Consider the following 14,477-nt stretch of genomic DNA (forward strand, 5'->3'; position numbering starts at 1 on the left):
CATCTAAAACCTTCAGCATATGACTAAAAGGGTGGGGAAAGGAAGTGAAAGCAAAGCTGCAGGAAAAGATTTGTAGGAGATAAAACACAGCTCTAATTTTGTACATAAGTGGAAATTCCATGAGTAAAAGAAACCTCCTTGAGATCACACACACACACACACATATATATACACACACACACACACACACACACACACTACAGTTTCTTCATTTATTGACAGAAACTTAGGTTGTTTCCATATCCTGCCTATTATGGATAATGGACATGGGAGTGCAGATATCTCTTCAAGGTACTGATTTCATTTCCTTTGGCTATGTACCCAGAAGTGAGATTGCTAGATTATATGGTAGTTCTATTTTTAATTTTCGAAGAACTTCCATGCTGTTTTCCATAATAGCTGTGCCAATTTACATTCGCACTAATAGTGTGCAAGAGTTCCCTTTTCTCCACATTCTCACCCACATTTGTCTTTGTTTATAATAGCAATTCTAATAAATGTAGGGTGATACCTCGGGGTTTTAATTTGCATTTCCCTGATGATTAGTGACATTGAGCATCTTTTCATATACTTGTCGGCCATCTATATGTCTTCTTTTGAAGAATGTCAATTCAGGTCCATTGCCCTTTTTTTTTTTTTTGAATCAGGTAATTTGGTTTTTTTGCTATTAAGTTGTATGAGTTCCTTAAATATTTTGGATATTAATCCCTTATCGGATATACAGTTTGCAAATATTTTCTCCCAGTTTGTAGATTGTCTCTTCACTCTGTTGGTTGTTTTGCTGTGCAGAAGCTTTTTACTTTGGTACATTCTCACTTGTCTATTTTTGCTTTTGTTGTCTATGATTTTAAGGGGTCAAAAAAACCGTTGTCCGAACTAATGTCAAGGAGCTTTTCTCTTTTCTTCTAGTAGTTTTACAGTTTCAAGTCTTATGTTTAAATCTTTACTACATTTTGAGTTGATTTTTTCTATATGGTGTGAAATAAGGATCCAACTTCATTCTTCTGAATGTGACTATGCAGTTTTCTCAATACCAATTATTGAAGAGACTATTTTTTCCACATTGTGTGTCTTTGGCACTCTTAACAAAGATCCGTTGACATAGATGTATGACTTAATTTCTGGACTCGTACTGATTTTTATTACTGTAGCTTTGTAATATATTTTGAAATCAGTAAGTGTGATACCTCTAGCTTTGTTCTTGCTCAAAATTGCTTTGGCTATTTTTGATTCCATATGAATTTTAGGGTTGTTTTTTCTATTTTGGTTAAAAAAAATGCCATTAGAATTTTAATAGAGATTGCATTGAATCTGTAGATTGCTTTGGGTGGTACGCACAATTTAACACTATTAATTCTATTTCTTAAATTAATGTTTTATAATTTTCAGTATAGAGATCATTCGCCACCTTGGTTAAATTTATTCCTAAATATTTTCTTCTTTTTGGTGCTATTGTAAATACCAATTTTTCTTAAATCTTTTTTTTTTCTGATAGCTCGTTAGTGTATAGAAATGCAACTGATTTTTGTGTATGTTCATTTTGTATCCTGCAGCTTTATAGAAATCATTTATTAGTTTTAACAGTTGTTTTGGTGAAGTTCGTTGGTGGTTCTACATATCAGATCATGTTATCTGCAAACAGAAATGATTTTACTTCTTTTTTTCTGTCTTAGATGCCTTTTATTTCTTTTTTGACTAATTGCTCTGGCCACAACCTTCAGTACTCTGTTGACTAGAGGTGGTGAGAGTGAGCATTCTTGTCTTATTCCTGATCTTAGAGGAAAAGCATTCAGCTTTTCACTGTGAAGAATGATGTTAGCTGTAGACTTGTTATATATCACATGTGCTTTTAACGCAAGAAAATCCCGGTGAATGGTCTCAGCCAAAAAACAGAGTAAGAAATCACAATTTCTAGTAACTCAGCATAGTATAAAATATATTATATTTTTCACTAAAAAAGATACTTTGCTATATACTTTATATATCTATGTATACATCCTGCTTAATGGGATTACATTCAGAAAACATGTATGCTCTTCTTCCTGTGTGATTTAAGAAATAGTCAAGGGCATTTTTGATTCTAGACTTTTTTTGGTTTACCTACTCCTCGGAACTGAAACCCACTGAAATTCAATGCCTGTACTCTCCTTATAGGGAATATCATCTCTCTCTGTTACTGAAAGGGCAGATGCAGTGGCCTGTCTAAATACCTGCCTTGCTTTTGTTTCCTAGGGAGAGATTTTCAAGTCAACATTACGACTGAGAGCACATTTACTGCAGGAAAACCCTTAGAACTGGTTTGCCTGGTAGTGGGCAGTGGCCGGGACCCTCAGCTTCAGGGCACTTGGTTCTTCAATGGGATTGAAATGGCCGGTATTGATGCTGGTGGAGTTCTGGGCCTGAAAGAAGACTACAAAGAGAGAGCAAGAGAAGGACAAGTCCAGGTTTCAAAGTTAAACCCCAAGGCTTTCTCTCTCAAGATCTTTGCTGCAGGCCCAGAGGATGAAGGCGCCTACAGATGTGCTGTGGCAGAGGTGACAAGAACTCAGATGGGCTCCTGGCAGGTGCTTCAGAGAAAGCAGTCACCAGACAGCCATGTGCACCTGAGGAAGCCAGCAGGTATGTGAAGCCGGGACCAGACACAATCCAGCTGCTTTCAGATCCTCTCCTTTGTTAGGACAGGGTACCGCCAGGGACGCAGCCGAGGTCTCCTGAAGATTCCAATCACATCACTTTGAAGGGAAGTAAAGGAAAGCACCCAAACTAGCTGAAGACCTGAGTCCCATTCTTGAGCCATTAAATGAGTCATGACCATGGAAATACCACTTTACTTCTCTAAATCTCGGCTTCCTCAAATGTAAAATAATGACATACGATTAGATTGCCCTTAAATCCCTTCTTTGATTCTATTTGCTGTTAGTCTTAATTTTTATACATTGGGTTTTTTCTCCAAGCAGAGAACACCTTTAGTAACGAAGCCCTCTCTCTGTCTTTTTTTGTTGTGTGTGTGTGATTTGAGTCAGTTAAGAGGAAAGTGCTTCACTTTGCCTCCTTCCTGGGGAATGAACACCCACATTACACACCCACACTGTTCTGACAGTCTTCAGACGCCTCGTGTCTATCCTCTAGTATCTTAACTTGATACAGGCGATGATCCTAGGTTTTAATGCTGCATCCAAGTGTGACTCAGAGCAAGGAATGAAGAAGGAAATGATATTGGGCAGACTCTTTTCTCTACGTTTCGCTGTGACGTGGTGAGACGCCTGTCCAAATGGGTCTGAATATCTGTAGGTGTGAAACTGGAGAAGCCACTGGGCTCTCATGGAGTTTATGAAGGTTGAATGATCCAAAACATGTTGGAATAATCAGTGCTTTATGTGGGGCGAGAAAACAGACAAATCCACAACTAATACAGTCATCTCTAGGTCTCTGCGGGGTATAGGTTTCACGACCCAGTGTGGATGCCACAATCTGCGGATTCAAGTTCCTTATATAAAATGGCGTAGTGTTTGCATATAACCTATGCATATCCTATATACTTTAAATCATCTCTAGATTGCTTATAATACCTAATACAATGGAAATGCTATATAAATTGTATCATTTTATTGTTGTTATACTGTATCATTTAGGGAGTAATGACAAGAAAAAAGAAGGCTGTGCATGTTCAGCACAGATGCAACCATCTTAGGCCTAACCACACAGTACATCTCAGCAACCATGCAACTTCTCTCTTTTGGAGTATTTTCAGTAGGTCAGTGAATCAGTAGATGTGGAATCATGGATATGGAGGACTGACTGTATTAGGATTTTCTGGGCTGAGTATTAAATTCAGTCTAGAAAGATTAATTTACGCAAAAGGAAAAACAAAACAAAAGAAATAAAACACAAATTAAAAATAAAGATATCCTTGTGTTACTTTCTGATTGGAAGCATCTCCAAAGAGAAATAAATTTTCCTTCCGTCTCTTCTTCATCTCCCCGTTTGCTAGGAATGAAGACACGGAAGCTTTGGCCTAGAGTGGCAAGCCAGGAAGTGCACTGGTGTTACTTTTCACACTAAATATTTGGCCTAACTTTCTAGGAATCAGGAAGAGCTATGTAGGCGGTTTACGTATTTACACAGAGCTAAATCTCTGCTTTGTGCATCTCAAATCTCCCCGGGAAAACGTATCTATGACCTTTCTTAAACCCAGTATGTGGGAATTTGTACCAAAGGGACCTAACGATGTGTTCGTTTCATGATGCATAGATCATAAGGGTTGGGGGGGTCTTCCAAAGCTAAAAATAGTCCTTCATGTAGGCTGAAGTCCAAACTGGGTCTAATATGTAGGAACGGAAAAGGTTATTAGCAAATTTATTAAGGATTCTCTTGTGCATTCAGTTTTGAAAGTCAAATCATTACTTGAAATATGAGCAGAGTTTTATCATTCTATGAATATTTTAAACAAAAGGGGTACACTCACTGCGAATGTGTAACTTACCCACACTTAGTAAGCTTTTTACTTCTTACCGAGAGGCAGTAATGACCACAATGAACTAAGAAAAGCTCTTTTTTAAAAAAAAAATAAATTTGATGTTAGTTAAAACTGATCATAATGGTTATATTAGAGTAGTAAGATTCTGAGTAATATTTATCTCTCTAATTTCTAAGCTTTAGTTATGAATCTATTTTTAACTCAAAAAAATTTAAGTATAATCATGCCTCTAATACCCAAAATTTGGAAGCGGATTTGCATATATATTATTTGTGGACATTAACCTTCATTCAGCCTTTGCAACATATATACATAGATACATAAAACAGTAGAAGACTGAACTCCTTCCTCACTCAGCAGGGAAGAACAATTTGCACATTCATTTAGATCCTATTTAGATTGCTAATGCCAGTTCTATTTTGTTTTTCTCTTTTGGCTTTGAACTACCTCTGCTTTCAGGAAATGCCTATTATTACATACTAATGCTAATAGCTGACCTTTACTGGGTACTTATTCTTGCCAGCCAGGCCAAGCCCTTTGCATGTGCCTGCCATTCATTTAGTCCTCTCAACAGTGAGATAAGGTGGGTGCTCTTATTACCTCTGTATTTACAGGAAAGAAAATTGAGGCTCAGAGAGGTCAACAATGTTGCCCAAGATAATTCTGGCTCCAGGGACCTTGGCCTTAAGCATGAAGCTGGGCTGCTTCAGGTGCATAAGCACCTGAAATATCTTTGCATTGCCTACAAAGCACTCAGGACAAAGCCTTGCACAGGAAGTGTTTGTTGAATGAATGTCTGCATTTCTACGCATCTTGAATTTCCCATCTGGGAACAAGATTTACATTTATTGTTTTACACTGTAGTTCGGATGAAAGAAGGATCTTCGCTCAGCCAACATACATACATACATACACACACACACACACACACCAAACATACATACATACATCATACATGCATGCATACATACATACAATTTGAAAAAAAGAAATATGCATACACGGCATATTTTCCCCCAAGTAATTGTTTTTAATGGTAATATTGTGAACCGAAATGTAGTTAACAATACTCCTTACCTGTTCGAAACACAAAAAAAGGAAAGATAAGGGGAGAGGAAGGTCATTCTGAACTGTGAAAATCTGAATTCCAAAAAACTAAAAGTTTAGTAAACACGCTGCATTACTTTGAGAATCATACGCTCACCCTAACTCATCTAACAAAATATTGCCAGATGTTTTCCCGACTGGGTGTTCTTAAGGAAGGGCTGATTTAACAAATCACTAAAAATAAGGGCAAACTGTAAATTGCTTAAGTGTAAATAGGTTCTCCCGATGTTCTTTCTGCTGTCTTGTTTCTACTGTTTAAGTGTTTAGCAAGTCTCCCCGCCCCCAGGGGTGGTGCAGGAGTAAACAGACTAATTTGTCACAAATTAGTCAATTTCTAATTAATGAGCTCTCACTGTGTTTTAGAAAATTTTTCATTTACTTGAAATGCTTTTTCCTTCTAAATCTATAATCCACAGCAAGAAGCGTGGTCATGTCTACCAGGAACAAACAGCAAGTAGTGTGGGAAGGGGAAGCACTAACCCTTCTCTGCAAGGCAGACGGAGCTGAAAGCCTCCTGTCTGTGAACTGGTGGCACGTTCCACAGGACCAGACGCAGCCAGAGTTTGTGGCCGGCATGAAGCAGGATGGCACCGTGCAACTGAGTGACTCCTACGGGGAGCTCAACAATCACGGCAATGCAAGGCTGGAGAAGACGGACTGGGGCACTTTCCAGCTGGAGATCCCCTCCACCAGTGTTACAGACAGCGGGACATACGAGTGCAGAGTGTCTGAGAGGACCCGGAACCAGGCCGGAGATCTGAGCTGGACTCAGAAGATAGCGGTCACTGTGAAATCTCTGCGTAAGTGTCCGTGAAATCCTTTTCTTAACTCGCACATCACCAGCACTGTTCTTTTGCTGTGGAATGCAGTGGAATTAGATGGCGTGTCATCCCGAATCCCCTAGTTATGGTATAGGTACCCCAGGACACAGAGCATAGTCTCTGGCTACCATGTCTGTTAACGAATCTCTAAAGTTCACTCATCTTTAGGGCGTAACGTGTAAGTTGTCTTTCAAGGCTGAAAACAAAATCCTATGAATTGGAGTAGACTTATAGAAGAGAGATGCTGAGTGAGGCTGAGCCTCATACACTCGGGCTTTTGACAGCTGCAGCCCTGGGCTTACAGAGCCTCTCTAGCATGTGCAAGAGTGTATGGAAGCTGAGTGGGGGTAAGGGAAGGAGGCCAGCCGCTGGGCTGTGGAGCGCTCCCCCAACTCGACAGCAGCTGTCCAAGTAGCAGACTGGAGAAACACTGCCTGTTTGTTGTCGCTGCTGAGAACACTCTGAGAGGAGGGTCAGCTTTGGAAAATCAAGGTCAGAATTCAGGACGGACTGTACTGTGAATCAACTGCTATCCCCAGCCCCCAATACGTGAGACTCCCAACGTGGGAATGCATGGTTCCACGTGCAGAGGTGGAGACTAGGAAAAGTTGGCAGGACCGTACTTTGGTGTGATAAACACATTAGAAATCGTGTTTCACATTTCTGCCCACAGAATCAAGTTTACAAGTTAGTCTGATGAGCCGTCAACCGCAAGTGAAATTAACCAACACCTTAGACCTGTCCTGCATAGTGGGGGCTGACTACGCTGACCTCAAGGTACCACTCACCGTGACATGGCAGTTCCAGCCGGCTGGGTCCCAAGCCTTTCACCAGCTTATTCGAATCACCCATCATGGCACAATCGAATGGGGCCACTTTCCGTCCCAGTTCCAAAGGAAATCGAAGGTTTCGCAGTCTTCATTTCGTTCTCAACTCCTAATCCACGATGCCACGGAGGAGGAGGCGGGAGTGTATCGGTGTAAAGTGGAAGTTTATGACAGAAATTCCCTGCACACAGATGGCCCCATGAGGGCTTCTGCCATCTCTCACCCGCTGCAGATAGCCGTCACTTTACCAGGTAAATCGCCGCTTGAAATTAATCCCTGCTTTAAAGAAATAAAAAAAATTTCTTCCACTTTGGATAAGTGTTAGAATTAAGGCATAAAATACCTTCTTCCTGTGTTTGTACTGTATAAATAAACCATATATAAGTGACATCCAGAGTCACATTAAGTTAGTATGCACGGCATGGCCATCTTCGCTGTTAAAACATTGAAATACTTCCACACTAAGAAGAACTACTATCCATACTCCTCCTCCATCTTCCCAGAAGTCCCCACCAGCCAGCAACTAAAGGGACCACGTGGCACAGCAGCGGCCCTCTGGGGCCAGCTCCAGTAAAGGGACAGTCTTTCGGACTGATCTCTGCTCATGCCTCACCAGTCATTAAATGTTTGGGCTGTCTCCCCGGTGTATGGATAATATAAATTCCACCAGAGCACACTTATGCACTTACTTTAATGTGTCCATGTATAAGGGAGAACTTATGATTATAGCCAAATATACTTTACCTTGTCAGTTGGTAATAGAGCATAGAGGTTAAAAGTAAGACACAACCTGGGCAGAGTGCCACCGTGTGAAGTATCTTTTTTGGTGACTTTCACTCTCTTAGGGCAGAGTGTTCAATAGCCTTTGAAGTCATTTGGATCTGACAAGCACTGATAACAGCATAGCTTTAAACAAGCCATTTAACCTGTCCAAGCCTAGTTACCTCATCTATAAATTGCTGATGTGCAGTTTAGAGGTGGTGACATATATACTGTGCCTAGTACAGTACCTGACACACAAAGCAGAGGCTTAGACATGGTCTGAGCTGTCATTTTTCTCTCTGCTGCTGAGCAATATTTTTGGTGATGGTAATGATCCTTGCTGATGAACTCACGACTTAATTTATTTATCCTTTCTGTGGATTTCGAAATTGTTGGTCCAGTCCTTTCTTCTTGAAACTTCTTTTTTCCTTGGCCTCGTGATGCGAGATTTTCTTGGTTTCCGTCCTAACACGCTGAGTGCTCCTTCTCATTCTGTAGTCTCCTGAAGTGGCTTTATTTCTACCCGTGGATTCTACCCATGTGCTGACAACCCCCAAATCCGTTATCCTGAAAGCCTCCTCTTCTGATCACCAGACTCATCTGTGCAACTGCCTCCAAGACAGGTCTACACTCAATGTGTCGAACATAAATGCACCATTTTTTATCCCTCCAAAGCTGCTACTCATACATTGTTCTCTATGTGCCCATCACCCACCAGTGACCTACGTGGGAAGCCTGAGTCATCCACAACTCATGTCCAAACTCACATAGCGTGGTATGCAAGGTCCTTATTCATTCTGGACATTATGTCCTTCCAGTGTTATCTCCTTCTACTTTCCATCTTGAATTTGAACTCCAGACACACTGAACTACTTGCAGTTCCTCCAATGTTCTTTGTTCTCTCTTACTTTCAAAGTCTTTGTTCGAGTTGCTTCTTTTGTGTGGAATGCCTTAACCCTTTCTCCATCAGACTAATTCCTATTAACCTGAAGACTTAGCTTAGAGACGTCTCCTCCAGGAAGCCTCCCCTGACTCCCTTGCTTTGGTTTAGTGGTCGTGGTGTGTGCTTTGATAGCCACTTGTGCATACCTTCATCCCGCTTGGGTGACACAATCCTGTAATCTCTAAGCCTCTGTCCCTGTACTAGTCTCTTCCTCTGGACTGTGAACCCACTGAGGGGAGGTATCCACAGAGTCTGGAATAGTCTGGCACATAACATAGTATGTGCTTAATGGATGCTTATTGAAGGAAGAGCAACATCGATAAGCAGTTACAAAAGCAGAATTAGTAATGTCAGCAAGAAGTTACAATAAGATTTAGAAGCCTGGTTTTATCATTGGTCTTTCTGATGAAGCAGAAAAGCCATTGGGGTTAAAGGGTAGTTGACTCCATATGTATACGATATTCCATAGTCGAGTGGCTACAAAGAGGCTACCATATTAACAGCCCACGTACAACTTCCTTTTGTTTATCCATGTTTGACGGCTCATACAATCAGACTTTGGCAAATTGTGAACCAAGAGTTCTCTGGATAGCGAACACATGGACAAAGCATTAACAGGGCCACTTCCTCTCCATTCGATTTATAAAACGCTACAAAAGAGAAGATGTCTGTGCTTAAATATGGAAGCACTATTGGATGGGAGAGAGTGGGCTTTTCTAAGTGACACTTGTCCCCTCCCCCATCCCACTCTCCCGGGCAAGGGCAGAACTAGGACCAGTGGAAGGAAGTTACGGAGAGGTAAAACTCAACTTGATATCAGAACGAATTTTCTAGTGGCCGAGCTGTCCGAAGATGGAATGGGCTGCTTTGTCAGACAGTGAGCTGTTCAGAGGCTGAGTGAGCAGTGAGTAGGCCTGCCGGGGAGAGCATTCACACATCCAGTGGCCGTAGGAGGTATTGCTCTAGTTGACTCCAGTGTGCCTTCTACCTTCAAATTCTGTTTTATAACAAAGTAACAAAAGTCATCGTTTCCATTTTTTTTTTTTTTAATTTAGAGAGCAACCTGAAAGTGAATTCAAGCAGTCAAGTCCAAGAGATCCCCATCAACTCCAACACAGACATAGAATGTCACATCTTGTCCCGGTCTACCGGAAACATTCAATTTGCTGTTACTTGGTACTTCTCTTCCATTTCCACTAATGCACCCTGGCGGAAGATCCTGGAAATGGACCAAACCAACGTTGTAGAATATGGGGATGAATTTCACACTCCATGGAGAAAACAAAAATTCCACACCGAGAGAGTTTCCCAAGACACGTTTCAGCTACACATTCTGAACGCAGGAGACAGCGATCAGGGCAGATACCGCTGCTCTGTGAAGGAATGGCTCTTGGCCACGAATGGCGCTTGGTACCAGCTTGGAGAAGAGATGTCGGGTCTAACAGAATTGAAACTCAGGCCCACAGGTGAACCTCATGAGCGTATCCTCACGTCTTTCTGTAGGGTTGCCATCTTTTCTTGGGCTGCTGTTCTATGGAGTGATTACTTGAAAGTAAAAAGATGACCTAGAGTCCCAAGAAAAGTGTCCACCTACGCAACGACCGCAGGACCTGGTAGCCCACCAGGGGATGGGGGATCACTGAAGGTGAATCAGTCTGAGGTTTCAGGGAGATTGGACGGGGACAAGAGCCCTTCGATTGGTTTGCTGATCAGCCTGGCAGCTTGGTCTATGCAGCTACCCAGGGTATCGTATCTCCAGCTCTCTGTAATAACAAGCTGTGTCACTCCAGTGAGGCTGTATTGTAATTTGGCAGAGAAAGAGTAATACGAAGCATATTTCTCCTACTGTGAACAGAAACTGTACAACTCTACAGGGAAGTGTGGAGAAATTGCTTTTCAACATTTGGCTGCCTAAACAGAAGGTGAAGAAGAGTAGTTAACCATTGGAATGGCTTACAGAGAGGGTCTCCTTTTCCTCAGGAGATCTTTAAAAATGTAGTAGAGGTTCCATCCACTTGCATTGGTCTAAGCGCGCTGAGATCGAAATGTGGGCAGGGCTGAGAAGATCTCTTGGCCTTCGTTAGGTCACCTCTAATGTTGATTAAAATTAAATGAATGTCATGGCTAAGGTTTGGGAACTGGATGAGATCCAGTAGCACAATGCAGATGAGTTAGTTTGGCACTTAAAATTCTCAGTTCGATGTAACATCAAAAACAAGATTGTAATGAGCATTACCGTGTGTTAAGCAGTTAGGATCACAAAGACAGCTCTTGCCTTAAGGAGCTCGCGGTCTATTGGGGTAGCAGGGAGCCCTCTGCTTCTCCTTTGCCACATTCTTCAGGCCCTTCTTCCTCTCTGTGCTAAAGGCGGGTGTTCTCAGGGGAACCAGATCCTGGGCCCATTTTTCTTCTTATTCTCTGTTTTCTTCAGAATTTCTCAAACACTGCCTCGATTTCCCCTATCACCTTTGATGAAATAGCTCTAGGTCTTTATTCTTAGCCCCAATCTCCTGAGCTCAGGTCTTTCTACCCAATTGCCTGTTGGACATTCCTACCTGGAGGCCTGAGAGTCCCTGCCGCTCAGCATGTCCCCAGTCGTGTTTATCCTCCCTGCCATCCTGTGAGACTCATGCACACTTGCACACGCTCCGTCTGTGTGGCGGGATCCCCTTCCTCCTAGTTGTCCTCGCCAAATCCTGCCAGTGTCGAAGCCACTCCGGAGCCCAAGCCAGCGCTTCTCATTCAGAAAAGGGAGCTCAGCATTGGCCGGTCTTTTCATGTATCAAGAAAGCGCTTAACATTTTTCTTGGTGACATCGTTCAATTTGAGAATGCTCACAACGAATTCAAAGTCTTTTATTATCCTGAGAGTGTCAGACGAAACACATCCAGGTGTGGCTGTCTGCAGGTAGCCTGCTGAGTGCACCAGTGTAGAGTTAAGGAATTGGCCCCAGGGAAAGACACTGAGAGGGCCTGGTAGAAGGGACATCTGAAATTCAAAGAGGAGAAGTTTCGTAGAAGAAAATGGACTTCAGTGACAAAAACCAGAGAGAGGAAAAAAAAAAAAAAGACTAGAGGGTCTCTTGAGCAGGGAAATTGGGCCCTTAATGCAAACATTGGCCAAAGTGTAGTGGGGAGATTGGAAGGCTGATTGCTCTAACGCAGGGAGTAATTTGAGGTGAGGAAGTAGATAAATATTAGTTTATCACGTAAGCTAATATTTTACATGCTTTGCTATAAAGGGAAACGGAGAGTAAAGACGATAACTAAAAAATGTAGACTCAGACAAAGTTGTTCTTTTAAGGTAAAAAGATTAATAAATGCGTTTGTAGTGGAGCTGAAAATTCAGTGCATACTATAAATTCTTCATTTTGTTTGTAACTACTCTTGGCCTTCATTCCAGTCCTCACCTGCTGGTTAGCAGGGAAATTTTTTTTTAAGTAAATGTCAAAATCTGTTTAGAACAAGTCAAATCCAATCATTTACATCGTCTCCTTGAGTGGTGGTGTTCTAACACTTGCGTAAAAATGTTCAGTCTCTCGGACAGCCTCCTCCTTCCGGTGTGTGGGAGGAGGGTGATTTGCTAAAACTGAGGGGCAGTGGTGGGACACAGGACTTGAGAAGAAGGCCAGAAGTATGGAGTGATCCCCCCGGGAAATAGAAGAGCGAGGGGCGGAGCGCCCTCCAAAGCTGGGTGGTTTTCAGTGTCAGGTCCAGCAGACAAGAGGTAGGGCTAAAAGAGAGAAGTGGCTGGTTTGCTTCATAGCAGAGAATGTTCTAGCAGCTATAGAAGAAGGATAGGGGTCAAAGGAAAGTGTTAAAGAAGAAGCACTTGATATAATCTAAAGATTATAAGATGGCATCTCCTCAAAAAGCCCATGCTCTTCTCTAACGTACTGCCATTTTATTTCCTAGGAAGTAAAGTACGTGTCTCCAGAGTGTCCTGGTCAGAAAACGCTACCGAGCACGGAGAGGCGACCATCCACTGCAGCCTAGAGAGCCCAGGTGGCTCAGCCTCCCTGTTCTCTGTGACGTGGTACCGGAACGGAGAAAACTCTGGAAGCAAAATGCTGGTGCACCTGCAGCAGGATGGCTTGCTGGAGTATGGCGACGACAGGCTCAGGAGTCCCCTGCACTGTTACCGCTCATCCCCCACAGACTTCGTCCTGAAGCTTCATCGGGTGGAGATGGAGGACGCTGGAATGTACTGGTGCAAGGTGGTGGAGTGGCAGCTCCATGGCACCCCCGGCAAGTGGGTCAGCCAAGCCTCAGACGAGTCACAGCATGTGGCGCTCACGGTGCTGCCGTCAGGTAACCAGGGGTTAGTTAAGCGGCCATGGCTCGCACTCGGAACATTTGTCTCCCCTCTTGGGGTTTTCCTCCCAGCTATGTTTTGCTCCTTCTTCAGGCTGAAAACAATTTCAGATGCTCTAAGGAAACGACTTGCCATTTGTCTCAATAGTAACGCCTTTGGGCAGACAAGGTCTACGTGAGGTGATGACACAGACGTTGAAATGTCAGGGGCATCTGCTCCCCGCTTCTTCTCCCAAACAAGAAAAGCCATCAACGTTATATCCCTTTACCTAGCCAAATAATGTCTGAAGCAGACAGCCTTACCTCTCGGCTGAACCTTGGACCTTTAGAATGTTGCTCTGCAGTGGGAGAGGGAATGAAGGAGAGGGACATGGTGACTTTACATTTGATCTGGTTGAATCAAATGTAAAAAAAAAAAAAAAGCAGCTACATCTAAATGCTCCTTGAGTCAAAAAAAAAAAAAAAAAAAAACAAACAAATGAACAAACAAAACCTTTCTCAAAGAATAAATGCCAAGTCGCTTATCTCTCTGTGTGCTCAGCAAACCACCAGGACTTTGATATCGAGAGTCATTCAGTGCACCTCTCCTAATTGCACCTTGAGAGGCATCAAAGGAGGAAGTGCATCCTATAGAGCTTGTTTTCAGGCTCCAGCAAGGAGGGCGGGTCCTGGAAGCCAACGCCAAAAGCTGACCCTTCTCCGTATGGGAAGGTCGGCCTCTTCAGCTGAGTGCACAGCTTCAGGAAAGATATGGAGCAAGAGGCTGTGGAGGGGAAGAGGGCGCCGTGCCAGCCAGCATGGTGCCAAGCACATCACAGGCATTTATTAAGCATTTGTAAATGAAAGCAGAACCTTCTCCAGCCAGACCAGTGAATCTTCGCTGGCGATCAGTAAGCTGGCAGATGTTGTAGCCAGCTCATTCTCCGAGCCACTTCCTCCTGGTGAGGTTTAAGGACAAGGTGAGGGGTGAGCTCTACACTAAACTTACAATGGAAAACGGTCATTGGAGAGGCAGAGGTGTGGTCTTCGTTCGTACAGCAGGATGGGTAACAAGAATCAATAAAGATAACATTCCGAGGACACCAGCCAGCTTTGGTGACACTCCTTAGGAGGAAGAGGAAGGGCGTGCCGCCGAGCACATATGGAAGCTTCTCAAAAGTGGGTGCAGGCACAGGCGCAGGCGCCTCCCCGCAGAGCTTCTGGAGGGAAGGTCCTCTGACTGGGTCC

General features: G+C 43.0%; 1 protein-coding gene across 2 annotated transcripts in view; it reads left to right on the top strand.

Moving 5' to 3' along the window:
• Positions 1–14,477, top strand: part of CD101 (CD101 molecule) — a 30,539-nt gene that overhangs the window by 9,766 nt on the left and 6,296 nt on the right. For both annotated transcript variants that reach the window (XM_006919821.2, XM_025038464.1), the window contains exons 4-8: positions 2,233–2,619; positions 6,001–6,384; positions 7,079–7,483; positions 9,993–10,403; positions 12,852–13,247. In XM_006919821.2, coding sequence (XP_006919883.1) covers positions 2,233–2,619; positions 6,001–6,384; positions 7,079–7,483; positions 9,993–10,403; positions 12,852–13,247 — 1,983 coding nt within the window. The remainder of the gene's footprint in view (positions 1–2,232; positions 2,620–6,000; positions 6,385–7,078; positions 7,484–9,992; positions 10,404–12,851; positions 13,248–14,477) is intronic.

Source organism: Pteropus alecto, unplaced genomic scaffold (assembly GCF_000325575.1).
Source record: "Pteropus alecto unplaced genomic scaffold, ASM32557v1 scaffold106, whole genome shotgun sequence".
Taxonomy (NCBI): domain Eukaryota; kingdom Metazoa; phylum Chordata; class Mammalia; order Chiroptera; family Pteropodidae; genus Pteropus; species Pteropus alecto.